Below are 26,453 nucleotides of genomic sequence, written 5' to 3'. Positions count from 1 at the left end.
ACTTTATAAAAAGAATGCTCTTTTTTTATAAGAAATGTCTAATATATAAACCTATATAAAAATTGTTTAAACAAATAGAAATAAATGCAATTATCCTCGATAGTTCTTTTTAAGTTTTTGTAAAAGATTGCTAAAAACCAACTTTTTATTTGGATAAATTGAAAATTTTAATTTGTGTAAAAATTCAAGACGACAGAACTATTTGTGAAGAGAAAGTAAGACATACTAAACTACTTCTCCTTTTTGGTCTAACACATTTTGATGTTGGAGATATTCTCAAACTTGTTAAATTCTTATCCCTAACTGTTAGAAAAAGGTCGGACTCAATAGTCAGATTAAAATATTCAAACGCCTAAACTACATTGTAATTTGAAGACCATTGACTAGATCTTTGTGGTTGAAAAGCTTATCAGGCTTTAAAGATAGAGTGGTTTGGTCCAATGTCACGGTTGCTTCATACAATGACATTTGATTATCCCTTGTCCTAAGGCAACACACTATTCCACTTGGTACTATTCAAACCATGTGGATTCTAATAATGATAGGGAAACTCAGTTAAGTCTAACCATATTTAGTAGATAAGAGTTTCAAAGGTAGCTTGTTGAATAGGTTTTTCTCGTTGGTTGAATCTTAAGGCAGATGCTCGTTGGTTATAATTAACTAGCTTTTGTTTTTCAAACCAGAATCATGTGCATTCTTCAATGTAATCAATGGGAATCGATTTGTGTTTTCAACAAGTAGAGCAAAGCCATATATAGACTTGAATAATTGTTTCATTCTTCCAAGTTTTAACTGATTGATTAGAATAAACACTAAAGTTTTATTCATATCATGTTATCAGAATACCACAACTTACAAAATTTCTTGAAAACCATATATATATATATATATATATATACATGTATAGCATTGTTATAATTGGATAGTAAGAGGAGATGTGTCTAAGGCTTTGGCCTCCATTTCAACACATCCTCCACTAAAATCTTTGATCTCATCACTCTTGTAAACATACTTGCTAGCTGTCCACAAGAACAAACCCATGTTCACAACCGAAATCACCACTAGAAACCCATAATAGTAATCTAGCCTTGAATCATTCAAATTATCCCCAATCCAACTCTTCCCTCCCCCTTTAGTCGTGATCTTATCAACCATTGTCACCAAGAAGCTATTCAAGAAGTTCCCAAGACCGATCCCACTCGTAAAAAACGTTGTTCCAAGGCTCTGCATTTCCTCAGGTGACTGATCGTAGAAAAACTCAAGCAAACCAATCGCATTGAACACATCTCCAATGCCTAGAAGAGAGTACTGAGGGAGCAACCAAAAAATACTCATAGGCACAACTTGTTTCGGGCTAGCTATGTGAAATTCCTTTATTACCCGCATCCTCTTGACCTCTACGGCTGAAGCAACCGCGATTGCAACAATTTGGATCACAAACCCTATCCCCAGCCTTTGGAGTATAGTGATCCCTCTAGGGTTTCCAGTTTTCTTGCGCATGAAGGGAACAAAGTATTGGTCATACATTGGCACAGAAAGAAGCATTGAGAGTGTAACAAAGCTTCCCAGCGAAGCCGCTGGGATTTGGAAGTGGGATCCGAGTTTTCGGTCCAAGGTGGTCCCTTGTTTGACGAAGAGAGTGTTCACTTGTGCCCATAAGGTGCTTGGGATTAAAGTGACAAGCCATATAAAGGTAAGACCTAGCACACGCTTTGCCACTTCCACTTTTGTCACCGTACAAGGTACCTCTCCCGAACATGTCTTAATGGCCGCTTTATCCAAGAACCTGTGATAGCAAAACCAAAATTACTTTGTGTCTTGTCTTGTCCAAGATTTTTCTTCTACAAATAAGCTTCGGTGAAAAGGTGAACATTCTAGATGTAGAAGTTATGTAATGTAATAGACTTATTTTAGCCATAAAAATGCACCTCCATTAAGGAATATTTTTTATCAGTTCCCAAAATAATGTTTAATACGTCATATATATACGTCAACAAGTAAAGCTACTAACATAAATTATATCTTTGCAATGATTCTGGCAAGACACTTAAGTGGGACGATACTGGAGAACACATTAACGGGGAGAAGGTGGGATTTGAGGACCATCCAATTAAATATTCTAAGCAAGAGGCAGGGGCACCATGCTATAAATAAAACATAAATCAACATTGCATATGCTCCACGTAGATTCTTATCGAATGGTCCTATTGGGAGTTTATAACTCTTGTCAATTGTCAAGGAATCAAACTACAACCATCCACTCTTGTTTTTTCGTCTTCTTTAATGCAAATGTAAAAAAAAATTAATTTTCCAGTTTATCTAGAAACATAATTTGAGAGAGAAGTTCTAGAAAAAAAAGATCATAAAATATTAATTCTTATTGAGATGGTAAGCAACACTGACCTGAATATGGGAGTGTGATGAACTTGATGTGTACCAGTGCTTTTGTAATAATGTGAGTCAAGCTCATGAAGCTCCAAAACGTCATTAGGACAGTGAAGCTTTCGGTTTTTGAATGCCGCGATAGGGACTCTAACCAAATCTTTGGCTAAATTTTCTGATTTGATGACCTTATGTCTATAAAATGGTGTTCCAATATAGAACACCATGAGAGAAACCAAGAGTCCTAGTGTAGGGATACCATAACCTAAACCCCACCCAAGATTCTCTTGGATGTAGACGAGCCCTAATGTCGCGAACAAGGCACCCAAGAAGGAGCTAAACATCCACCAATTGAAGAATGAAACCTTTTGTTTTTTCTCTTTAAGGCTGTAATTGTCAAATTGGTCCGCTCCAAACGTGGAAATGTTAGGTTTTGTTCCACCGGCTCCAATGGCTATGGTGTAGAGAGACATGTAGAAAAATGCTATTTGTAAAGAGGATGCCTTGTTGCATACCCCGTTTGCGCATGTGGGTCTTAAGGATTTTACCGTCACCGCCATAATTAAGAGAATCATCCCCTGCAAACAAAACATGATCCGGATCTCATAAAATCTAGACATTTGTGCTATAATTCTGTGTTTCATGTTATTTTTGTGTAGACAATCATCTGCGACATTTGCGTCCAAATTCCTTGTAAATTGTCAATGTAAATATAAGATTTTTTTTGTTTACATTATATAAAATATTTGTTAAAATTTAGAAATAAATTAATGCATTTTAATGCGCTTGGCGTTTGAAAAAAATTGAAATACTAGCAAGTACGTGCAGATAAAAGGTTGAAGGCACTTCACGAGTCAGGTCTCAATAGACAACGAATCAAATTCTTATCACTTACTTGACTTGGATTTTGACTGATTATGAGGTATTTTCTTTATGTAAATATCATAAGAAGATGTGATCTAACTAAATTCATTTCTTGATTGGGTTTGATAAGTCTCCCTTTTCATGTTCAATAGATGCTGATAAGATATGTGTTCACTGCTAAACCAATAAAACTGAAGTAAAGAGGAAACCGTGGGTCCTCTTAAAATGTGTGGAGAACAACTTATGAAACGCATTCATGTCTGAACGATCTACAATAACCAAATCTTAAAAATAAAATAAAATGGAGTTAGCTTTCGTTAAATGGTTGCTTAAATTCTGACACGTCGTTTATATTTTAGACGCAGAAAAACGTTTTCGACCTCAAGCCTGTGGTTATTTTAAATCTGTATATAAGTGCCAAATGATAAGAAAGGTATTATATATAGTTTTGTAAGAAATAACTAAATTTGGAAATTTCCTTAACCACATGCTAGTTTAACAACATATACAACTTACATGTCATATCAGTGCTGTCAAACAGCCGTCAAAGTGATGTAAGAAACCATTTGCTAAATGATTTTGGTGAAGGAAAACAAACTTTGCTTCCGTTTCAAGAAAAACTTTACCTTAAAACGGACTGTAAACCAGGACGAGTTAGTCTGAACGGCTTGCGGCTGCAAGTACGGCCCCGGGTTCGATTTACACTGGCCACCAGAGAATTTACATGTGGATTTGCTCTGGCGTCCGAGACCGAAGACCGTTGCATGGCCATGACCCACCTTTGGGTGTGCGTCCGCGCCGCTAAAAAGTTCGGTCCGTATTCTCGCGAATGAAGGCAGAAAGACGGGACGGATTTAGAGTAGTGCGGAACTCATTTGATATTTGTTACCCTTTCACCACAGTTTAAATTACTGAAAACATATTGTGTTAAATAACGGACTTGACAAAAAAATTATAAAATCTTTTTGTTAGTTTTTTCTAAATTTTTCAAAAACCGCATATCACATATTAATAAAATGAAATATATAATTTAATTTATTTGTTTTGTTAGTATTATTTGTTTTCTGATAAAACTCTACCACTCATATTTTTAGATTTCAATTTCTGTTTTAGTTTTAGTTTCGACAATTACGTAGCGGTTCATGTGCATTTTTTCTTTATGATTATTTTAAATATTATTATTTAACTGATAAATATTAATGCTTTTTAGAAAACATTCATAATTATTATTTAAATTCTTTAAGTAAAAAGTTAGTAATTGATATACACTTATATAATTATTTTATTTACTTATTCAAAATATTATAATTTACATAACAAGTTAAAGTTTAATAATTGCATATGGTATCCCATTTGTAATTCACTTATGTTCGAAAACACGGCAGACCGAAGACGTGCGCTGTAGTGACCAAATATCGATGAATAACGGTTGGAGGACAAAAACTAGGGCTCTTCAATATGGCAAAACCGAACCGTACCGAACCGAATCAAACCAAAATAGATAATATGGTTTGGATTTGGTATATACCATACAAACCGAATGGATATGATTTTAAAAAAACCGTAGGATTTGGATATGGTTCGGTATATAACCGATAAAACCGAATAAAACCGATAAAAAATAGAAACATGTAAATATGTATATGTTTTATAACAACGTATGAAAATCATAAGTTAAAATTTTTGCTAATAACTATTACCATATTTTTTACAGTAATAAAATAGTCATGATTTGTAAAACACTTGAACTATAATTAAATAACAATTCATCGCAAACATGGTTCTTATTTTCTTAGTCTTCTTTTGATATTTTTGCTTTAATTTAGCATTGACTAAATTGAAATAAAGATTATAAATCTGATGATAACAATTAGTGTAAATTCTTCACAATTTTTTTTATCTATAAACGATTAGAGTTTCGTGTTTAATAGAAAAAACATGACTTTGATGAACGCTAAATATGAAATAATATAATAACTTATTTTTTGTGCTTCGTGCTTCTATTTTATTTTTTGTTTTTTAATTTTATTATCAAAATTTTGAGTTTTGATTTTAATTATAGATTTGATTATTTTATTAGATGATAGAAACATTTTTTATTTTTGTTATTTTATTTAAACTTATAATATTTTTTAATAAATGAATGTGTTGACAACAAGACTCTAAAATTTATATAATATGATCCCAAAATAAAGAATTATGTTTTTTGGTATAAAACCGAATAAACCAAAAACCGGCGGTATATAAACCGAACCAAACCGAAGTAAATATGGATTTAGAATGGTAGTTATATTTTACTAACCGAAATACCGAAAAACCGAAAAAAACCGAACCGAAACCGAAACGATATCCGGATTGAACAACCCTAACAAAAATCATCACATTATTTAGTTATAATCGGTTAAAATCTCAAAGATTTTGTAAAAAAAAAAATATTTTTCTTTTTCTAAGTTAAAATAAAAAAATTATAAATAATTCGTAAGTTACAATCAATTTTGATAAAACTATAAATTTATAGAAAATTAGAAGTTAGAGTTAAAAATATTAAAATAATATTTGTAATTTTAGGATATTAACTTAAAACACACATTTTGTCTAGCACAAATATCAAACGGTACAAATTAAAATTCGCTTTCGATAAGACATTTTTAGTAAACACATTTGGTTAGTATCATATATTCAAACTAATAATTTTATAGTAAAAAGATACTTTTAGTTAAATTTTTAATATTTTTTGTAAATAATTTATTTTACAATCTTTTTGCTATCAAAACCTCACTACTTTTATATCAAAACCGCATATTTTCTATCAAAACCACACTATTTCTATCAAAACCGCATTACTTATTCTATTAAAATTGCATTACCTATTCTATCATAACTGCACTTATACCGCATATCGTATGAATCGTAGTTGTATCCTACCGCACTTTTATTTGACACTGCTTATATTACCAAATCAGTTGTTAACATTCATACCCTTTATTTAGTAAACGTGCACCAAACATGTGAATGATATTAATTGCTATATATACATATAATTAAATATGTAAATAACAACTATATTTTTTAATGAATGCTAAATTTATGCAGCCAAAAAATATTTGTTCAAATAATGTGGCACTGTTTGAAATTGGAGAGTATATACAAAATGGAGTGTTTATACACATTATTCATTTTAAGATGTATAATTTGAAATTTATATATGCAAAAAAGGATAACTTTAAAATAAAGTTTTTCTATGTATGTGGAAAATTCTGATCCTTCTAAATAATATTCGTTACATAAATATATACTTTAACATAAACAAAGCACGCGCTAATATTAACAATAGTGTTTATCCTCTCTCTCAACAATAGTATTATCCTCAAACCAGTGGAACAAAAAAAATATTATATATTTGTGGCAGTGTCTTCTTAGGATAACTGTTCACGGATCATATCTGATCGACGTCCAAAACGCGACGAAGCACACATCTCTATTACTTATTTACTTTATCGTGACATTCCAAAATAATTTTTGTTTCATTTAAATATAAAAACAGGTAGGAAAATCAGAAACATACCCAATATCAAGAGTAAATAAAACTAGAAAACTGGTGAATAATAATTAAAAAAAAACTCAAGAACATAAAAAAAAAAATCAAGCACACACTACTATCATCGTATGAAATTTGGGATAAGTTAAACACTTCAATCGCCATGTTGACAAAAAAACTTGTAATTATCATTATAATAAACAAAAAAAAATCATAACTGTGAAACCGCGTATATAAGACCATCTCAGTATTCTATTTTACAATAAAAATAGTGTGATAATAAAAACAACTTATTCTATATATAGAGTAAATCCATTTTTTACTCTATTACAGAATAAAAAATAGAATATTATTGAAGTATTTTTATTATAAACTCTATTTTATAGTGGAAAATAGAATGTAATAGTTGGAGATATCCTAACGTTTTTTTTTTAATTGTTTGGCTCAGTTTTGCTATCTTGAATGATTTTTTCCTCAAAGTTGTAAAATGGTTTCTATCTAGTTTAGTTGATTTAATTCACATTTTAACCACCCAAAAAAGAAGATGAGATTAGAGAAATACCAGGACGTAGATGAGAGAGGAGGCGGTAAAAGTCCAGAAGCGGCCGATGTATGAGTCGGCGATGTAAGCTCCGGCGATCGGGGTGATCCAAACGGCACCGGACCAATTATTCACATTTCTAACCGAAGAGATCGTGTCTTCGTGAAGTCTTGTGGTCAAATAATTCACCAAGTTCGAAGCTATTCCATAAAACGCCATCCGCTCAAACGCTTCATACCCTTCTCACACACACACACGAGACTATATATAGCTTGTGAATTAATAAAACAAAATCAATTAATATGCTTTTTAATATATGAAGCTAAAATACCTAGGAGGAAAGAGCAAGCTCTCCAACGGCCCGTCTTGGACGCTAGGACGGGACGGCCTTGGAGGTCGACGGTGCCATCTTGTGTGTAAACGTTTGCAGCCTCCATTTTTTGCATTTTGTTATAAATATTTATAAAACTTTTGATGTTTTCTTTTGTATATATTTGGTAATCTTATGAGAATTCAAAGAGCTGTGAGAGGTCAGGTCTGTGAAAAGAGACTAAAGGGATATAGCTTAGGGCTGCATGGTGTTTTTTTCTTACTAGTAAGATCAAGGTCTTAAAGATTAGCTTAGCTATTGGCTTACTCTCTGCAAGATCAAGTATGTGATATATATAACGACACCGCTAGAATTAATGTGTCATCATCATCACCTTGGTCATGTAACCACCACCATCATCATCACATAATAAATCTTCGGATGGTAAATACAACTTTTAATTGGTCCATTCTGTATTATAATTTAAATATAGAAAATACATAAAGTCGTATATATGTAGAGCCGAAAATTGCTGGTTATGGTCGAAAGAACAACAACAAATTTGAAGTTTAAAATTAAAAGCGATTGTGGTCGAAAGACGCGTTTGATGCATCCAATAGTAGAGTTGGAACAAAAGAGAGAGAAAAACGTTGGTGCAGAAAGCTTTTGATATTTAGCCCCCCACCTTAGAATTTAGAAGCCTTGATGGCCCTTTGTCTTTACAAAGAGCAAGGGAAAAATGCATGGAACTAAAATGAGGCACTCTTCTTTTTTCTTCTGATAATTCAGGAGTAGATCCCATGCCCAAACAGACGCAGACTAATCTTTTGGGGGTGTGTGACCCATGGGTAGATTCACGCACCGGACTTTCGAAATGGGCCGAAAGCAAAGATTCGTACCCATGTGGGATATACAGAGACATCATGCAATAGTTCTCTCCAGCAGGATTCGAACTCTCAACGATGCAGGAAAAAGCCCGTCTTTACCATTTGGTCATGATGTTCCATAGTAAATGTTACATCTTACATTTACATTTTAATGTTCCTAAATATATTTTAGCAACAACTTCTTTATTTACCATTGACCTCAATCTAATAGAGTTGACTATTGAGCTTAAATTGTTATAACAATATTTAAAATAGTGGTATATTAAATACATTCATGTAATTTTATAAGCTGAAGAAAATTTTAAAATAAACTTGTTGATGAAACAGATAGAATATTTATTTATTTACATATTTAAGTTCATAATACTGAATCTTTTCGGGTCGTTTTATAGTCCAGCAGAAATCTTATGCGTTCGCGGTTTAGTGCGACTGTGGTGAACAATCCCCAAAACAAGTCCAGAAACACCCGAGACTTCAGTTCTCAAAAAACAAAAACACCCGAGACTTTTTGGTAGCATTTGATCAAGAGTCTTGATAATAGAGCAAACAGTACAAAAGAGACTTAATGATCAGAAAAGAAGTGCACGAGGGTTAAGGATACGATTGAAAACGATTTGACAGCCTTGCTCGTTGGCTACATATTGCAACTTGCAGAGAGTTGAAACATGAGCTTGAGGTAACTTAAACTTAATACTTTTTAAGATATATATGAGAAGGACATTTATTTTACCCTTGCTGTTGTTGGTTCCACCATTCAAAGGCTCCGTAGCTTTCCAATATTATTGTTCTGCTTCTGTCTACAACCATATACACAAAGGTGGATATGCATGTATTAATGGGCCAATGAAACAGAGCCTATCACGAAACTTTGCTTGTGGGCCACTCTGTCTTTTTTTTGGGTGAATTTTTTTCTTACTCACTCTAGCTCGCTGCTAGAACCTAGATGTTACCTCAACTTTATGCAGCTCAAATCCATCAACTCTCTTTGAAGCAAAGCTCTCTGCTGCTAGATAGTATGTTGCCTTACGCTTTCTTAATCGCTGCATCTGAAATATCAGAGATAAGTGGTAGCTTTTTTTTTGAACACCACAGATAAGCGGTAGCTAAAGTTAGACTTAGGAGGAAGAACTCATATACCCCACTAGTTAAACAATTTGAACCTTTTTGATAGTTTTTTTTGAAACTAAAAAAATGTTGTGTGAGACCTTTTTGATAGTTGTTAGCAGAGTATAGAATGGTTGCGGTGAAAGCAATGAATGCAAATTGGAAAACATATGTTGAACTATTTATTTTTCAATCCTTTTGTTTAATTTTAAATTTTCATGATTATAGAATCTAAGAATTTGGAAATCCAGAGTAAAATTGTAAATCATAGGGTTGCTAGATTATTTTTTGGAGCAAACAATATCTAGGGGAGTTTAGAGGTGTATTGTATTGTATTAATTATTATAGAGTTTTTGTTAGATTTTACAATTGGTAAGATTTAGTAGATATCTCAATGATTTTTATTGAATTAAAAAACTAAAGGTGATTTAGTAAGATTTTTTTTAAAAACATTAATAATGGTTTGGATGATTTGGTAACGTTCACAACTATATTATTTTGGATGAAGTGTTGGAACTTGTGAATGAACTTGTAACTATTCTAGAATTCTATCTTAAACTATGAGATTTAAGCCTTTATATTTTTAACTAATTTTTAAATAATATAGATTAAATCACAATTAATATTTTTAATAAAAGTGATTTTAAAATTTATAAATTAAATAACATTTAAAAAATCAAATACAATTAAAAGATGATGTGTAATCTTATTATAAATCAGTTATAGTTTATATCTCATTAAAGAATTATTTAAATTTAAACCGGCTAGCTTAAAAAAAAGAAGAAGAGAGAAGTGGATTCTAGAATCCTACAACCGTAACACTGTAACAGAGTCGTCTCCACTGCTACAAGCTTAACCTTCTCCTCGATTGTTCCGGTACTTCGACTTTTCTCAGTTCTCTTAGCAGATCTTGTACTAAGTGAACACATTCTTGATTATGACTCGAATTTCCCATATTTGTTTTGCAAAATCTCTTTATTAGTGTCTGCTCTTATGTGTCCTGTCTGCTTGTCGCTGTCCCTGTATATGACTGCTAGCTGCTGATGAATCTGTGTATACTAATTACTAGTATCTCTCCACATCACTTTCAGGTTTGCGATGGCAACACAGAGCAACAAAGACATCTTCTTGGGTGGATTAAGGACTCTCTTTGAAGAACAATGGCAAGTAGATGTACTCCTCAAGGCAGGAAACAGTGATGAGCGTGCAGCTATCTCCGCCCACAAACTTGTTCTGGTTTTCTCTCTTCTCTTAAAATGCTTATTTATTGTTAATGCTATATGGAATCTCAACATGTATTGAATTTGAATAGGCATCAAGGTCAATGGTGTTGAAGAAGATGATGGAATCAGACGAGTTGAAGTCTTCATCTAAGCTAGAGACAGTCACTTTCTCCGAGATGAAACACGAGGAACTTGAGGCTTTGGTTGAGTTCATGTACAGCGTTGATGGCTCCATTTCTCCTGAAAGTCTCAAGAAACATGTTAGGTCACTCTATCTTGCAGCCGACAAGTACGAGATTCCGCATCTGCGTGACCTATGTAGAAAGCATCTTATATCATCTCTTAACTCGTCCAACGCTCTTAACATCCTTGAGCTTGCTCAAATCCCTTTTGACAAGGCCCTTAACGATGCGGCTTTCACTACTATCAAGAACAATATAAGCTCCATCGCTAGCTCTGCTGAGTTCAAGTTGTTTGTAGTCAACCATCCAGATCTTTCTGTGGAGATCATGAAGGCTTCTCTTATTCGGCCTCGTACTAGTGCTAGCTGTCATTATTGTGGTAGTAGCTTCCGCTACTAGCGGAGTGGATGCAGATAAACTAATAATTCAAGATTTTTAACCTTGGCCTGATGATCCTACTGCTTTGGTTTCGAATGTTTGTAGTTTTTAGAGTAGTATTTGATGTTTCTTTTTAAAAGAAAGAAACTATTGTATTATCAATGTACAAAACTCTCTTTTCGTGAGAGGCTGCAGCTGGTCTCCTCTGTTACATATAATAGTACCTTTAGTTTATGGCTTTCCACGTTTATTCTGCCTAGTTTCTGTGCCAATTGATATAGCAGCTATTCAGTTGCTTCATGTGGTCTTGCGATATTACCTAAAAGGAGTGTTAATGTCTCTTGGCATCAAACTTGCATACCAAAAGCGGAAGGAAGCCTTTGGTACAAAATACAAATGATGCTTACAAAAACATGAGTTCACCTTATTGGATTCTCATCTTAGTCTCATCTTATGATAGTGTTTCCTACAGCTTACTTGACTGAACAGGACCCTTGTTGTTTCCACCACTCAAAGGCTCCGTACCTTTCTATTATTATTGCTCTGCCTCTATCTGCAACCATATGAACACAAAGGTGGATCTGCGTGTATTAATGGGCCATTGTAACAAAGCCTATCACGAAACTTTGCTTGTGGGCCACTCTCTATCATTTTTAGGGTGAATAAAAGAAATTTTACTTACTCTAGTCTAGGAAGCTGCTTTGGTTGCATCATACAGCCACGGGGCCAAAGGATTGCACCAGTACGGAGCCAGAAGAGCAACCAAAATTACTTTGGTTTTCTTCAGAGGTGAGAGCTGGCTTTTAATGTCACAATAAAAAGTGATTTAAGTTTCAGCTGTCACTAAAATCCCTAAAACTAACTTTCATATCACTAAAATCAACAACCTAACATGTTTTTAATCTAACAATTTCATCAAAAATGGAAACACTTACATGATTTTGAGATGATTTTGACAGATGGAGACGATCTTGGGAGAGAATGGAAAGAAAAGAGAATTTGTGATTAGAGAGCGATAGTAGAACGAGGAAGAAGAAATGTTTCACAAATATGTATTAAAATTTTCCAACGGAAAATATATGTCAGAAATTTTTATTTCTGCCGTAACCAAAAATTTTAGCTGTCAAATTTGCATATTTTTTTTTCAGATTCCTGATGAATTCTCGATGGAATATCCTATCAATCGGGAATGTGTATGTATTTCATTGGTTGACGTGAAACCAAGAACGCTCGAGAATTCGTTAAAAATTCTCGACGGATTCCTTACAGATTTCTCACATACTAGATAATCCATTGAATATTCCTAACGGATTTCCAATGGACTGTGGTTTCAGATCATGAAAAAGGAATAAAAAACTATCAAAATTATCCGATTACGTTTACATCAACGTTATATAATACTCACACACTAACAAAAAAACTTTAAACCAATTTTTGAAAAATTGTCTATGAATTCTCTTAATCATTTCTATAAGTATACATAATGTTAACTAGATGTTTATGATTCAATTGAGTTAATTTAGGTGATATTATTTTGAAAATAATATTGAGTGTTTACTAAGTCAAAATTTGTTTTTACACTTATTGTTTTACCTGATAATCTTATTGATGCTAAACCCTAAATTTTTATATTTTCAAGATCCTAAATAGACTTTCGTCGGGACATAAGTCAATTTTATTTGCTTCCGTCGAAAATCCTTTGAAGATTTCCGATAGATTTTCAACGAAAATCAATTTATTTTCATTTCCGTTGGAAATTTCCGACGGAATTAACCTTTTTCTCTTCTGTTGGGAATTTCCGACATAAGTCAAAAAAAAAAAAAAGTTTCGTTGGAAATCCGTCAGAAGTTAATTTTTTGTTTCTTCTGGATTTCTTTGGAAATTCCTAACCATTTTTTTCCATCGGAAAATTTCATCACGAATTGCCTTGTTTGCTTGTAGTGTTTGTTGTGAATGCTCTTTCAAAGCATTTAAGATTTCTCTTGAATTTGCTGTCATTTTCATATGAAACCCTATCTTATTTAATTTATATTGCTATTGTAGTTTATGTGTTGTAAAAAAAGGATAATTCATTATTTTCCTTGTAGTCCCGAAGTTTGAAGTTTCTAATGAATGTAAGTTGTGTTCTAGAGGAAAGTCTAGGTAGCTGCTAGATGTTACCTCAACTTCTTGCAGCTCAAATTCATCAACCTCTTTGAAGTGCTGCTAGATAATATGTTGTCTTACGCTTTTATCAATCTCTGCATGTAAAATATCAAAGCAAAACGGGAGCCAAAGTTAGATTTAGCCAAATCTAGGGATCCATTCAATCAAATATTGATCAAAACTTTTTTGATAAATGTTTTACCAAAATATTATATATATATATATATATATATATATATATATATATATATATATATATATATTTATATTTGAGAATTTGGAATGATTTGACTTTTAGTGAGATAGATAATTTTGACTGAATTATGTAAGTTGCTAGGATTTTAATTAAAACACTGCATGAGATTTGAATTTTCATTTTATTTTATAACTAAGAAATTCTATAAAATACTAGAAACTAATGGATTTTCTCAAAGCTGTACATGATAAATTCGATTTTTAGAGATAAAATTCATATGCGAATAAAAAGGATTTGACTTGTTAAAATAGAAGTAGACTGTATAACCCCCACAAGCGTAACTGAGTCGTCTCCATCGTAACTTTCTCCTCGGTTGTTCCGGTACTAACAAACTTTTCTCTGTTGAAATCTTATAAGTTCTGTGTGTTACTCTTTTCTTAACTGAGAACAGAGGATATCTTTCCACTTTTTGAAAGTTGAGACTCTTATTTTAGTTATTTGTGTTCTTCTGCATGTCGTTGTACGTGTATATGAATGCTACTGATGAATTTGTATCTATCTAAATCACAATCAGGTTTTGGTGTTTGCAATGGCAACACAGAACAACAAAGAGATCTTCTTGTGTGGATTAAAGAAACTCTTCAAAGAACAATGGCAAGCAGATGTACTACTCAAGGCTGGAAACAGTGATAAGGGTGCAACTATCTCCGCCCACAAACTTGTTCTGGTTCTCTCTTAACTTCTTCCTTGAAATGTGATAGATTGATAAATGATAAGTATAGAGAATTAGAAAAAGTATTATTGACCCTTGAACAATAGAGTACCAGATGCATAGACTAATTTTTTTAAAGTATATGAAAATAACGCATTAGAGATAAATGTTAATTTCATAATCTTCTAGATTTTTTTTTCTTTGTGTTTTCCATAGTATTGATACGTCCATCTTTTCGATCTCAATAAAATGCTTGTTTATTGTTAATGCTGTATAAAATCTTTCTTGATATGCTTATTTATCGTTAATGCAATTTCTTCCAGCATATATGGGATTTGAAATAGGCATCAAGATCAATGGTGTTGAAGAAAATTATGGAATCAGACGAGTTCAAGGCTTCATCGTCTAAGCTAGAGACAGTCACTTTCTCCGAGATGAAACACGAGGAACTTGAGGCTTTAGTTGAGTTCATGTACAGCATTGACGGCTCCATTTCTTCTGAAAGTTTCAAGAAACATGTTAGGCCACTCTATCTTGCAGCCGACAAGTACGAGATTCCGCATCTGCGTGACCTATGTAGAAGCCAGCTTATATCATCTCTTAACTCGTCCAACGCTCTTAACTCGTCCAACGCTCTTAGAGCATGATTAACCCGGGGTTCTTAGAATGAAATTCTTAGCGGAAGTTAAGAAACTGTTTCTTAACTTTTAAAGATTTTAAGAACCAGTTCTTAGCTTTTTTAGTTAAAAGTTAAGAAAGATTTTCTTAACTTCCGCTAAAAATCCCACTCTAAGAACTCCGGGTTAGTCATGGTCTTAACATCATTGAGCTTGCCCAAATCCCTTTTGACAAAGCTCTTAACGATGCGGCCTTCGCTACTATCAAGGAAAATATAAGCACCATTGCTAGCTCTGCTGAGTTCAAGTTGTTTGTTGTCAACAATCCATATCTTTCTGTGGAGATTATGAAGGCTTCTCTTATTCATCCTCATATTAATCATAAATGTCGCTATTGTGGCCACATTACAGAGTGGAAGCAGCTAAACAAATAATAGTATATCAAGATTTTAATAGCCTGATTATCCTTCTACTTTGATTTCGAATTTTTGTAGTTTTTGGAGTAGTATTTAATCTTTCTTTTTACAAGAAAGAAATTATTTTATTAGCTATTCAAGAATTTGTTTTAACTGATGCACAAGAAGCTGTTCAAAGCTAATTACTGGCCTCTCACTGATCAAGTCTCCTCTAGGTGAGAGGCTGCAGCTGGTGTCCTCTGTTTCCGCTTCTGTGATATGGATGGTGCTGGCCCAGAAGGGTGGATTCATCTCCTCTTCTAGCACGAGAAACCATGTTCTGGCCAGCCTTGTGTTGATGTAGACTGGCTGGATGCTAGCCTTGGTTCAGAAAAGTACATTGAAAACTGTCCTCTCTCCACTTTCTCTACAAAGCAAACGTGGGAACAGCTTATATACCATATAAACAGTGTCAAACAAAGAACTAGAACAATCTGGCACAAAGGATTAGGATGCATACAAAAACACATTATAGATTGTCTTCCTGTGAGATCTCTTCTAGTCTCATGAGGATTCAATGCTCCAACATACAACAGTAATCTCGAATCACACAAACCACTGATTTGAGTAAATAAAACTCTCACTATGGAAGTTTAGTTCTAACATGAACAAAGACGACGCCTAAAGCATCACACAAAACAAAAATGCGCTGATAGTGCATAACTAGATCACACCCCCCTATGCGGCGACGTTAGGAAAAAGAAGGAGGGGTGAGTAACCAGAGAGTCACTCATTAAGGTATGGGATGCTAGACATGCAAACCCCTGAATAAGTAAATAGAACTCCCACTATGGGAGTTTAACTCTAACATGAACAAACAAAATGCCTAAAGCATCACACAAAACAAACAATGCGATGATAGCACATAGTTAGTCCATACACTGTGCATTCTCCTCATAAGGTACGCGGCGCAGTCTCTGCTCTGCGTTTTCTTGATATACACTATATCAATGCTATTGTGCTGTATATACCCTACATTTTACAAGTTTTTTTAAATTTCTTTGCAATGTTCTTTTAGTACAATAATTGTTTTCTTGATGTGAAAATCAATGGGAGAAAGAGGCAAGGCAGAAGCGTTTTTATTTGTGTAAACAACTGGGATATGTATGATTGATTATCGAAGGCTTACTATAATTAGACAATCCGATGCCATTGTAAGATGTGTATAATGGACATGGGCGTGCTAAGTACAAGGCCATCAAGCATGTGGTTCAGACTGGTATAGTTAAATATACTGTAACACCCGTGTTTTCCACTGGTAGAATTAGTGTCTTCTGTCCAGTACCTAAAGAAAAGACAAATAATGTAAGTTTGGAGAACCACTCGATGTCCAATGTACACCTATATTCCTCAAGACACCACCCCATTCCCTTGCCAAAGAAAGCATACCAATATTCCTTATTCAGATGAACAACCAATAACACAGCTCCTTTGTTCGCTTGATAGCAACATCTGTACTAAGTTTTAATGAGCAGAAAGGTTTGAGGGCAAAGTGATTACAGACGCGGATGAATCACAATTTCGGCATCACCAGAAAGAAACAAAAGTTGCCATGCCTGTTTTATTTTTTGAGTAATCAGTAGGAAAAAGATAACACTCTTACCATAAATAATCATTCTGACACATGTTGCCATTCATAAATTAATTAGATAGTTGGTAGGAATTTATCGTATACACACACAAAAAAAAAAAGAAATGAGGGCTCCCTTGAAAATCTCTCGGTGTATGGCGCTATTTAAGTCTCAGATGCATATGGACTAGGTAGACGCTGACCTTACTTCGGATATAAAATTTTGCAAACTTCAAAATAAAATTTCTTTTCGTATGATTACTAATAGATGTAAAGTTACCTTCAAGGGAAGTACATGCATTATTCATGATCAAGCCGGAAGAAAAAATTGAGAAATTCCATTTAAAATCATTATCTATTTTTAAAATAAATCTATTCATATAAAGTACACTATTCATTTTTCCTCCTGCTGCCATGTCAGGGAGAGGGAGACGATGACACGTGTCTTTTTTTCAAAACGCGCTGTATCATTTAATCGGTTCTGCGATTCATTCGGGCTTTTGTTTTGTTGAGCTGTGACTCTTCTTCGGGCCCATACCATAATATATCAACTTCGCCTAGATGAAACACCGCGTTATATATTAGGATTAGCATGTGTTCATCTTTGCATCCCTAAAACAAATGGCGATTAGGATTGCGCAGACGATTTTTCAACTTCTTCCTTACGGTCCGAAACGATACCAGTAACCGAATTATCCTCTTAAAACCCTCCATTAATCGATCATCCATGATCTATATTCAATGCGAGTTTTGATTCTACAAGGTGGTGGATGTTCGACTATAAAAAAGTATGCTTTCCTACTTTGAGAATCATTCTCTCATTCATTCTAAACTAACCAGTAAACAAAAACTGTAACCTATGGCTAACGTTTCAGTCTTCCTCTCTAATTTACAGACTGGCCGCTCTTCCTCTGACGTTGAAGTTTGCTTGCTCCGTTTCTGGGAGACCAGGAATGTACACCGTGGTGGAGATCTCATGGGAGTCAGACATGCTCCTTCTTGATTTTCAGGTTATCTATTTAGCTCCGCCTTTTGTTCATAGTCAAATTAATTTCACCGGTTAAATTCTAGACACATCACCACCTTCTTGAATTCAGATTATAATTTTTTTCAATGTGTTTTTAAGTTTCTGTTATAGATTTTTGACTGAGGCATTTTCCAATTTTTGATGATTGTTGTGTCTACTTTCAAAATGAATACTTATAATAATAACAATAGATTTTAAAATACATTTAAGATCAAAAAGTAACATTGAACTAGGTGATTTTTCCGTGCTCATGCACGGGTATAAATATTATAAAATAAATATATTATAATAATTTATTAATATTTTAGTTTTAATTATTATATTATTTATATTGTCAGCAGTATGAATGGTTTTAAATAACATTATGTTATTTTAATTAGATCTATAATTTTGGATATATCATATCTCGACTGTTTGATTATTATTTGAATATATTAGATAACATTTATTTTTCCGATTCAACTATAATATTTTTGTTGTACAATTTAAAATTTTGATTAATTTTGTTATTTTAATGTAGTTTAATTCTTGTCTTAGATTTGTAAACATATTTTAGTAAGATTATATATTATTCAATATATATTGTTTTGAGATTCAAATAGTAAAAGTAAACTAAAGTGTCGACGATTCAAAGTTACATAAATAAATATAACAATGATAGTCCTTTGAAACCTTATGCATATATATATAAGTTATACAAAATACTTAATTGTAATAGTTGGTTAATATATATATATATATATCTATATATATATATATTAATAATATTATTTGAAAATTTTATATTTATTTGGAATATGTTGAGCCGTTCTATAATTTATATGTATAAAAATATTACTATAAATAAAATATATTATTTTAATTTAATGTTTGACTTTGTATAAAAAAATTGAATTGGTGTAGTTACTCATTTTGTGGGTATATTTTGTTACATATATTCCGTCAAATTAAAGTATAACTATTTCTATTCATTGTATTAGCTGGTTGTTCATCTTAGATGTATAAATATATTTTGATTTTTAGTAATTTTGTATATGTTAATTTGGAAATAGAAAATGATAAAAATAAAATGATGATAGGTACAAAGTTACATAAAAACATAACCGATAAATTTTAAAAGGGAAGATTATTTCTTTACTTTGATATCAAAATTATTTTTCTAAACTTTCCTTTTTGTGAAATCACATTATGTATATAAAAACAACTTCTTCTTAAATTTTATTAATATTTTATTTATCATATATGTTAATTTGAAAAATATAAAAGGGAACTTAAATAAAAAAAAAGATTAAATTAAATTTTACTCATTAAATATATCTTAACTTATGTTACTAAATTATTTTGTAATAATTTGAGAAATAGATTGATGTAAATAAAAGACTTAATACTTTTAAAATATATATTATGTTTTTTAAGATTATCTTTTAAAAGGGAAGATTATTTCTTTACTTTAAAATCAAGATTATTTCTTTATTTTAAAATCAAGATTATAAAAAGATATTTTCGTTTTTAAAATTTATAAATTTTATTTATTATATTGGTTTTTTGAAAAAATAAAGAAAAAAGAAACCTAGATAAAAAAAGGAAAATAATAGAATAAATATTTAATAAAGATAATTAGATATATTTGATTCATTAAGAGTATCATCGTAATCAACCACCGAGTTAACGTGAACGCGACACGTAGGAAACTGACTACTCAAATAATATTATAGAGATTTATTATAGATAAAAAAGTTAATTATTTTATTTAGATTCACTTGTTAAAATAGAAGTAGATTGTAAAACCCTACAAGCGTAACAGAGACGTCTCTGCGGCAGCTGCTAAAGTCGTCTCCGTCCTAATTTTCTCCTCGATTGTTCTGGTACTAACGAGCTTTTTTCTGTTGAAATCTTATGAGTTCTGTGTGTTACTCTGTTCATAATTGAGAACAGAGGATATCTTTCCACTCTTGAAAGTTGAAACTTTTATGAGTTATGTGTCTTCCTCTGCATGTCTTGAGTCTTTGTACGTGTATATGATTAAATGCTACTGATGAATTTGTATCTGTCCAAATTACAATCAGGTTTTGGTGTTTGCAATGGCAACACAGAACAACAAAGAGATCTTCTTGAGTGGATTAAAGAAACTCTTCAAAGAACAATGGCAACCAGATGTACTACTCAAGGCAGGAAACAGTGATAAGGGTGCAACTATCTCCGCCCACAAACTTGTTCTGGTTCACTCTTTACTTCTTCCTTGAAATATGATAGATTGATAAGAATAAAGAATTAGAAAAAGTATTACTGACTCTCGAATAATAGAGTACAAGATGCATAGACTAATTTTTTTTTATGTATATGAAAATAACACATTAGAGATAAATGTTAATTTCATAGCGTTAATAATCTTTCCAGATTCTTTTTAATCTCTCAATAAAATGCTTGTTTGTTGTTAATGCTGTATAAAATCTTTCTTGAAATGCTTATTTTCATTAATGCAACTTCTTAACATATATGGAATTTGAATAGGCATCAAGATCAGTGGTGTTGAAGAAGATTATGGAATCAGACGAGTTCAAGGCTTCATCTAAGCTAGAGACAGTCACTTTCTCCGAGATGAAACACGAAGAACTTGAGGCTTTAGTTGAGTTCATGTACTGCGTTGATGGCTGTATTTGTCTTGAAAGTCTCAAGAAACACGTAGGATCACTCTATCTTGCAGCGGACAAGTATGATATTCCGCATCTGCGTGACCTATGTAGAAAGCATCTTATATCATCTCTTAACTCCTCCAACGCTCTTAACACCTTTGAGCTTGCCCAAATCCCTTATGACAAGGCCCTTAACGATGCGGCTTTCACTACTATCAAGAACAATATAAGCACGATCGCTAACTCTGCTGAGTTCAAGTTGTTTGTTGTCAACAATCCATATCTTTCTGTTGAGATCATGAAGGCTTTTCTTGTTGAGCCTAATAATTATTGCTGTGGCTATTGTGGTAAATACCGCTACTAGAGGAATCACGACTAGTTGCAAGGTTTTGCCGGCTGTTCTCGCAGAGTGGATGCAGCTAAACTAATAGTAGTATATCAAGATTTTAAACCTAGCCTGATGATCCTTCTACTTTGATTTCGAATTTTTGTAGTTTTTGGAGTAGTATTTAATGCTGCTTTTTAAAAGAAATAAACTATTTTATTAGCTATTCAAGATTTTATTTTAGTACTGATGCACAAGAAGCTGCTCAAAGCTAACTACTCGACTCTCACTAATCAAATCTCCTCCAGGTTTGCAGTGAAAACTATCCCTTTTAGCGAGAGGCTGCAGATGGTGCTTCCCAAGAAGGGTGGATTATCCCCTCTTCTAGGACGAGAAACTAATGCATGTTCTGGCCAGCCTTCGCAACTGTGTTGATGTACACCTGATGCTAGCCATGGTTCAGATAAGTACTTATTGGCACATTGAAGGCTGTCCTATCTCCACTTTCTCTACAAAGCAAACGTGAGAACAACTTAAAAAAAAAATCTAGTACAAAGGATGCATACGAAAAGAAGGTGGTACAACAACAATAATCGCGATAAGAAGAAACTCTCCGATAAGAAGAAACTCTCCAATTTTTAATTAATAGGTTTTAATTAAATCTGAATTTTGTGGAATTATATTAGTTGGTAGAGCCTCCGATAGAATGCTACGTGAAAAACATAAGCCACTTCAGATTATATACGTCCAGGATTTACCGGTTTAACCGCGGATCCGGATCGGATCGTAAACAGTACTGGATCGTAAACAGTACTGCTTATATATTAACTTGTTTGTAAACCACATATGTACCGTACCCCCCCCCCCTCTCCCAATTAAAAGGAGTTAAATCATTTGTAAAAATAGAATGATTGCTTCGCACCATTTAAATGTAAATGCACTATCATTCTCAACATTCGTTTTCGGTTCGGGTATTTTGGTTTTTAGTGTTTTGGTTCTAGAAATTTAGGAACCGTTCATGTATCTACAAAGTTTGGTTTGTTTTTAGTTGGGTTATTTAGGTTTTGGTTCGGTTCAGTAGTAAAGTTGGGAACCGGCTAATATCCCAAAAAATACATGTCCAATTCTGTTATGGTTCGATTCTGTTTTTTCGGGTAATTTAAATTTATAGATAAAAATTTTGGATAATTTAAGGTTTTCAGTTTAAATATCGGGTCATTCGGTTTGTTTGAATAAAAATATGGATAATTTAAAGTATTTTGAATAAAAAATATTTTGGTAATTCAATTTTTTCGAGTAATTTGGTTTATAAATAGTAGACTTAGGATATTTGTTTTTTTTTGTCAACAGGATATTTGGTTACTTATAAATTAAATAAAATTCCTATTTGTAGGTATTTAATTTGTATTTTAAAATTTATGTACCCATTTGGTTCTCGGTTTCAGTTTTTTACTCTAAAGAATAAAGATATAGGATTTACTCAGATATTTATGAAATTTATTTAAAATTTGATTTTATGTTTTTCAGTTTGATATGGTTTCCGTTCACAGTTCTAGATAAATGGGCATAGACCTATACACTATTTTATATAGAAATTAAATTAAAAGATTTTATTTAATTTCAATCTAGTTGTCTAATTAGAGCAAGCCTTTAATGTTCATACGTATCTCAGTTGTCTAAGACGTACGTTGATATTTGCTTCCTGTCCAAAGAGGCGCAGTTGTCTACACAAACCAATACGCTTCTGCCTTGCCTCTTTCTCCTATTGATTTTTTCACATCAAGAAAACGATTATAGCTAGTACTAAAAACACATTGCTAAGAAATTAAAAAAAACTTGTAAAATATAGTCAGGGCCTGCCCTGAAGCAAGTGTTTTTAGGAACCACATTAGATTAACAATTTAAGATAGGTTTGGGCATTCTAATCCTCGGGTCGGATTCGGATCGGATCTTGTCGAGTTCGGATCTTTCGGGTCTTAGATATTCAGATCCAATAGGATAATTAGAATTTGTCAATTCGAGTTCGGTTTGGGTCGTGTCGGGTCTCCGATCGGTTCGGATCTTAGATAGTTGGCTCCAATAGGATAATTAGAATGTTTTGGTTCGGATTTGGTTCAAATATAGGCCGGGTTCGGTTCGGGTCCAGTCCAAAAAATATCCAAAAACACCAAAAATACCTGAAAATATTTAAATACCCGAAAAATATCCAAAAATTTACCCAAAATCTGACCGAAAACTCAAAACCATACCCGAAAAAATGTCCAAAATTTTATTAGATTATCGGAATTATATTTTTGAAATTCTTAAAATTTACCTTAAACCCAAAACCATACCCAAATCCGAAACTTAAAAGAAAATACCTGTAATACTGAAAATATATTGAAACACTCATATATCCCTAATATATACAAGAAGTTTCGGGTATTCTAGGCACTCATCGGATTTCGGGTTCAGGTCGGATTGGATCCAAGATATGCGGATCCTCCACAACAAGACCCAATAGGGTAAAAAGATCGGTTTGGTTCCTACCCAGACCGAAATTTTCTGGTCGGGTCTTCGTGTTTGGGTAAAATGTCCAGCCCTAATTTATGGGGCATCGAAATTGTCAAAAGTTGTATATAGTCCGGTGATTCTGCTGTAGAATATTTGGTTAAAAGAGAGCAGTTCGAGCTATTAGGAGCGCTAATTATTTATTTTGCTTTCGACAGTGCAAAAGTACTGGAGCAGGACTGAATTTAGTCTATGTTCAAAAACGCGGGTGCCACCCTGCTAATCACTGTTCGGACACCTTCCGACGAGAGGATTTTGACATAATCGGCCAATATCTTTTACAACACAATAGCTTTACTGATCTTTACTTTTTGCAACGGAAAAAAAAAGATGTTATAGGCGGCGTGGCGTGATGGGCTTATTTGGGTAGATTCTGATTTTTTTTTTTTTTTTTTGGGCGTAGGCGATATGTGTATAATTCAATTTAAATACATAACTCTAAAAGAAATCATAGATCAAGAAAAAAGAGAGAGAGAAATTTAGGAAAAAAAAAAAAAAACCCTCGGCCTATCGATGAAAGAGTTAGGTTTGGATCTGGAGGAAGAAGTTCTTCTTCGACTGCCGCTGAAATCCATCCTCAAATTCAAAAGCGTCTCAAAACAGTGGAGATCATTACTTGAGTCGAGGAGCTTCTCGGAGAGGAGGAGGCATATCACTATCCAAAAAAATCAAAAGAAGATGCAATTCGTGTCCGCTGGCGCTTTGCTCTTAAACTATCCAAAAGGTTCCTTAGTGGACGACGACGAAGAGGTCGAGATGATCTATCTAGACTGTGATTTCCCCAAATCACTATCGTCGAAGGAGCGCAAAGGGCTCTATATGTACAGTGATTTCTCCAGACGACCGTCGCTGTCCTGTGACGGTCTGGTTTGCATGCCCGTGCCAGGCTGGATCAACGTTTTGAATCCTTCCACCGGAGAGTTCCTTAGATTCCCTTCCGGCAGAGATCCAAAGATGACCGACGTCCTCGTAGATGGATCCAGTAAGTGTCTATTTATAACTAAAACAAACTCTGACAATTGACTTATATCAAAGTTAAAAAAATTGAAATTGCAGGAAGGGGTTTTGAAGTGTTTCCTGGATACTGGAGGGTGGGATTCGGTAGGGACATAGTTAATGGGAATTATAAGGTAGTGAGGATGTGCTTCCAGCGTAACTATAGTTACTGCGAGATTCTTGATATAAACATTGGGGTATGGAGGAAGCTGAAGCGTAAGCCTCTTTTCTATGTGGGAGAGAGACTCAAGTCGGCGTTTGTGAATGGATCCATCTACTGGTTAGAAGTAGATTGTTATTACCATACTCAAAAGATACTTGCTTTGGATCTACACACGGAAAAGTTTCGTAGCGTAAAGACACCGCCTCTGTTCTGCAAGTCAGGGCAGATAGCTAACCTCGAAGACCGTCTAGTCGTAGCCGCAAAGGATATTGGGAATCCTGACTTTGTTTTTAGCATATGGAGCATGGATGCACAAGAAGAAACATGGAGCATCACTTACTCCTTTCCTCTATCCTCTTACGTATCTAGATGTAGTGACTGGTGGCATTGGTGCATGCCACTGGCGGTTTCCAAGCGAGGTAATCTCTACTTTTACGATAATGAGAAGAAGTTGCATAAATACTGTTCGGATACAGGCTTAGTCCGCGGCGTAACTTTTGGCTGCATTGTAGCTCCTTTTGTCGAAAATTTACTCCCGATTCGAGGTTCAGCTTCTTCTGGACAGGAGATTAGGACATTTGGATTTCGGAATCTAGACAAGCCCGACACTTCCAGTTGTTTTAGACAAATCAAATTGTCAGTCTCGGATGTTTTGCGAGAGGAATGGCCTAGTATCAGCATAACTGTTGTGGCTGTTGTGGCCCTTTTAGTCTTTCTCAAGTGATTTGTAGTTCTTTTTTGTAAAACTGTTTCTATTGACATTTAGAGGCTTGCATCTAGGGATGTTATGTAGGGTTTTTTAATGCTAAAAGCTGCGTCCATTGCAATGTTAAGAGTTTTGCCTAAATGGTTCCGAGGAGCTGTTCTGGGGTCGGATAGAATTAGTGTCATCTGTCCAGTACCTAAAGAAAAGACAAATAATGTAAGTTTGGAGAACCACTCGGTGTCCAATGTACACCTATATTCCTCAAGACACCATCCTATTCCCTTGCCAAAGAAAGCTTACCAATATTCCTTATTCAGATGAACAACCAATAACACAGCTCCTTTGTTCGCTTGATAGCAACATCTTTACTAAGTTTTTATGAGCAGAAAGGTTTGAGGGCAAAAGTGATTACAGACGCCGATGAATCACAATTTCAACATCACCAGAAAGAAACAAAAGTTGCCATGCCTGTTTTATTTTTTGAGTAATCAGTAGGAAAAAGATAACACTCTACCATAAATAATCGTTCTTACACATGTTGCCACTCATAAATTTAGATAATTGGTAGGAATGAATTTAACGTATTTTACACACACACACAAAGAAATGAGGGTTCCTTGAAAATCTCTCAGTGTATGGCGGCTATTTAAGTCTCAGATGCATATGGACTAGGTAGACGAGATGGCCTTCCTTTGAAGCTAAATGATACTTGCTGATGTTAACAGTTCGTAGAATTGGGTAGTTAATGTAGGACACGTACGTTCGAATATAATCCATTTTTCTCTTTGTGTTAATACATACAAAGTTTCAGTCTTTGGATACATATGAAGTTTCTAACTTTGGTTGTAGAAAAACTTTGATCCGTGTTTTCATTTTCGGATACAAATAACCTTTGAAATATAAAGTTTTTATTTTAGTACCTTCTGTAGCTATGTTCACTTTGAAAGTT

General features: G+C 33.6%; 4 protein-coding genes across 5 annotated transcripts; 3 read left to right on the top strand and 1 right to left on the bottom strand.

The window, feature by feature from the left end:
• Window positions 1-800: 800 nt before the first annotated feature.
• On the bottom strand, window positions 801-7,966 carry LOC106336058 (protein NRT1/ PTR FAMILY 5.1-like). 2 transcript variants are annotated; one of them, XM_013774773.1, is made up of 4 exons: window positions 7,657-7,966; window positions 7,347-7,586; window positions 2,404-2,960; window positions 801-1,786 (listed from the first exon to the last, which is right to left on the bottom strand). In XM_013774773.1, the coding sequence occupies exons 2-4, from the start codon at window positions 7,542-7,544 to the stop codon at window positions 913-915; spliced, it is 1,629 nt and encodes a 542-aa protein (XP_013630227.1). In that variant the 5' UTR covers window positions 7,545-7,586; window positions 7,657-7,966; the 3' UTR covers window positions 801-912. The 2 variants fall into 2 exon arrangements, with proteins under 2 accessions (XP_013630227.1, XP_013630225.1); XM_013774771.1 differs by having other exon boundaries at window positions 7,347-7,564.
• Window positions 7,967-10,405: 2,439 nt separating this feature from the next.
• LOC106332355 (putative BTB/POZ domain-containing protein At2g40450) lies at window positions 10,406-11,641 on the top strand. The gene is made up of 3 exons (XM_013770824.1): window positions 10,406-10,502; window positions 10,718-10,862; window positions 10,939-11,641. The coding sequence occupies exons 2-3, from the start codon at window positions 10,725-10,727 to the stop codon at window positions 11,428-11,430; spliced, it is 630 nt and encodes a 209-aa protein (XP_013626278.1). The 5' UTR covers window positions 10,406-10,502; window positions 10,718-10,724; the 3' UTR covers window positions 11,431-11,641.
• Window positions 11,642-19,914: 8,273 nt separating this feature from the next.
• LOC106333320 (putative BTB/POZ domain-containing protein At2g40450) lies at window positions 19,915-21,308 on the top strand. The gene is made up of 3 exons (XM_013771783.1): window positions 19,915-19,996; window positions 20,198-20,350; window positions 20,643-21,308. Exons 2-3 carry the CDS (start codon window positions 20,213-20,215, stop codon window positions 21,126-21,128), a joined length of 624 nt encoding a protein of 207 aa, XP_013627237.1. The 5' UTR covers window positions 19,915-19,996; window positions 20,198-20,212; the 3' UTR covers window positions 21,129-21,308.
• A 2,492-nt stretch (window positions 21,309-23,800) lies between these two features.
• Window positions 23,801-25,668, top strand: LOC106329541 (F-box/kelch-repeat protein At2g43445-like). Its single transcript, XM_013768225.1, has 2 exons — window positions 23,801-24,621; window positions 24,696-25,668. Exons 1-2 carry the CDS (start codon window positions 24,153-24,155, stop codon window positions 25,520-25,522), a joined length of 1,296 nt encoding a protein of 431 aa, XP_013623679.1. The 5' UTR covers window positions 23,801-24,152; the 3' UTR covers window positions 25,523-25,668.
• The last annotated feature ends 785 nt before the right edge of the window (window positions 25,669-26,453 follow it).

The sequence above is a fragment of the Brassica oleracea genome, chromosome C3 (genome assembly GCF_000695525.1).
Source record: "Brassica oleracea var. oleracea cultivar TO1000 chromosome C3, BOL, whole genome shotgun sequence".
In the NCBI taxonomy this organism is placed as follows: domain Eukaryota; kingdom Viridiplantae; phylum Streptophyta; class Magnoliopsida; order Brassicales; family Brassicaceae; genus Brassica; species Brassica oleracea.
Note: the sequence above shows the minus strand (reverse complement) of the source record. Positions and strands in the feature narration are given on the sequence as shown.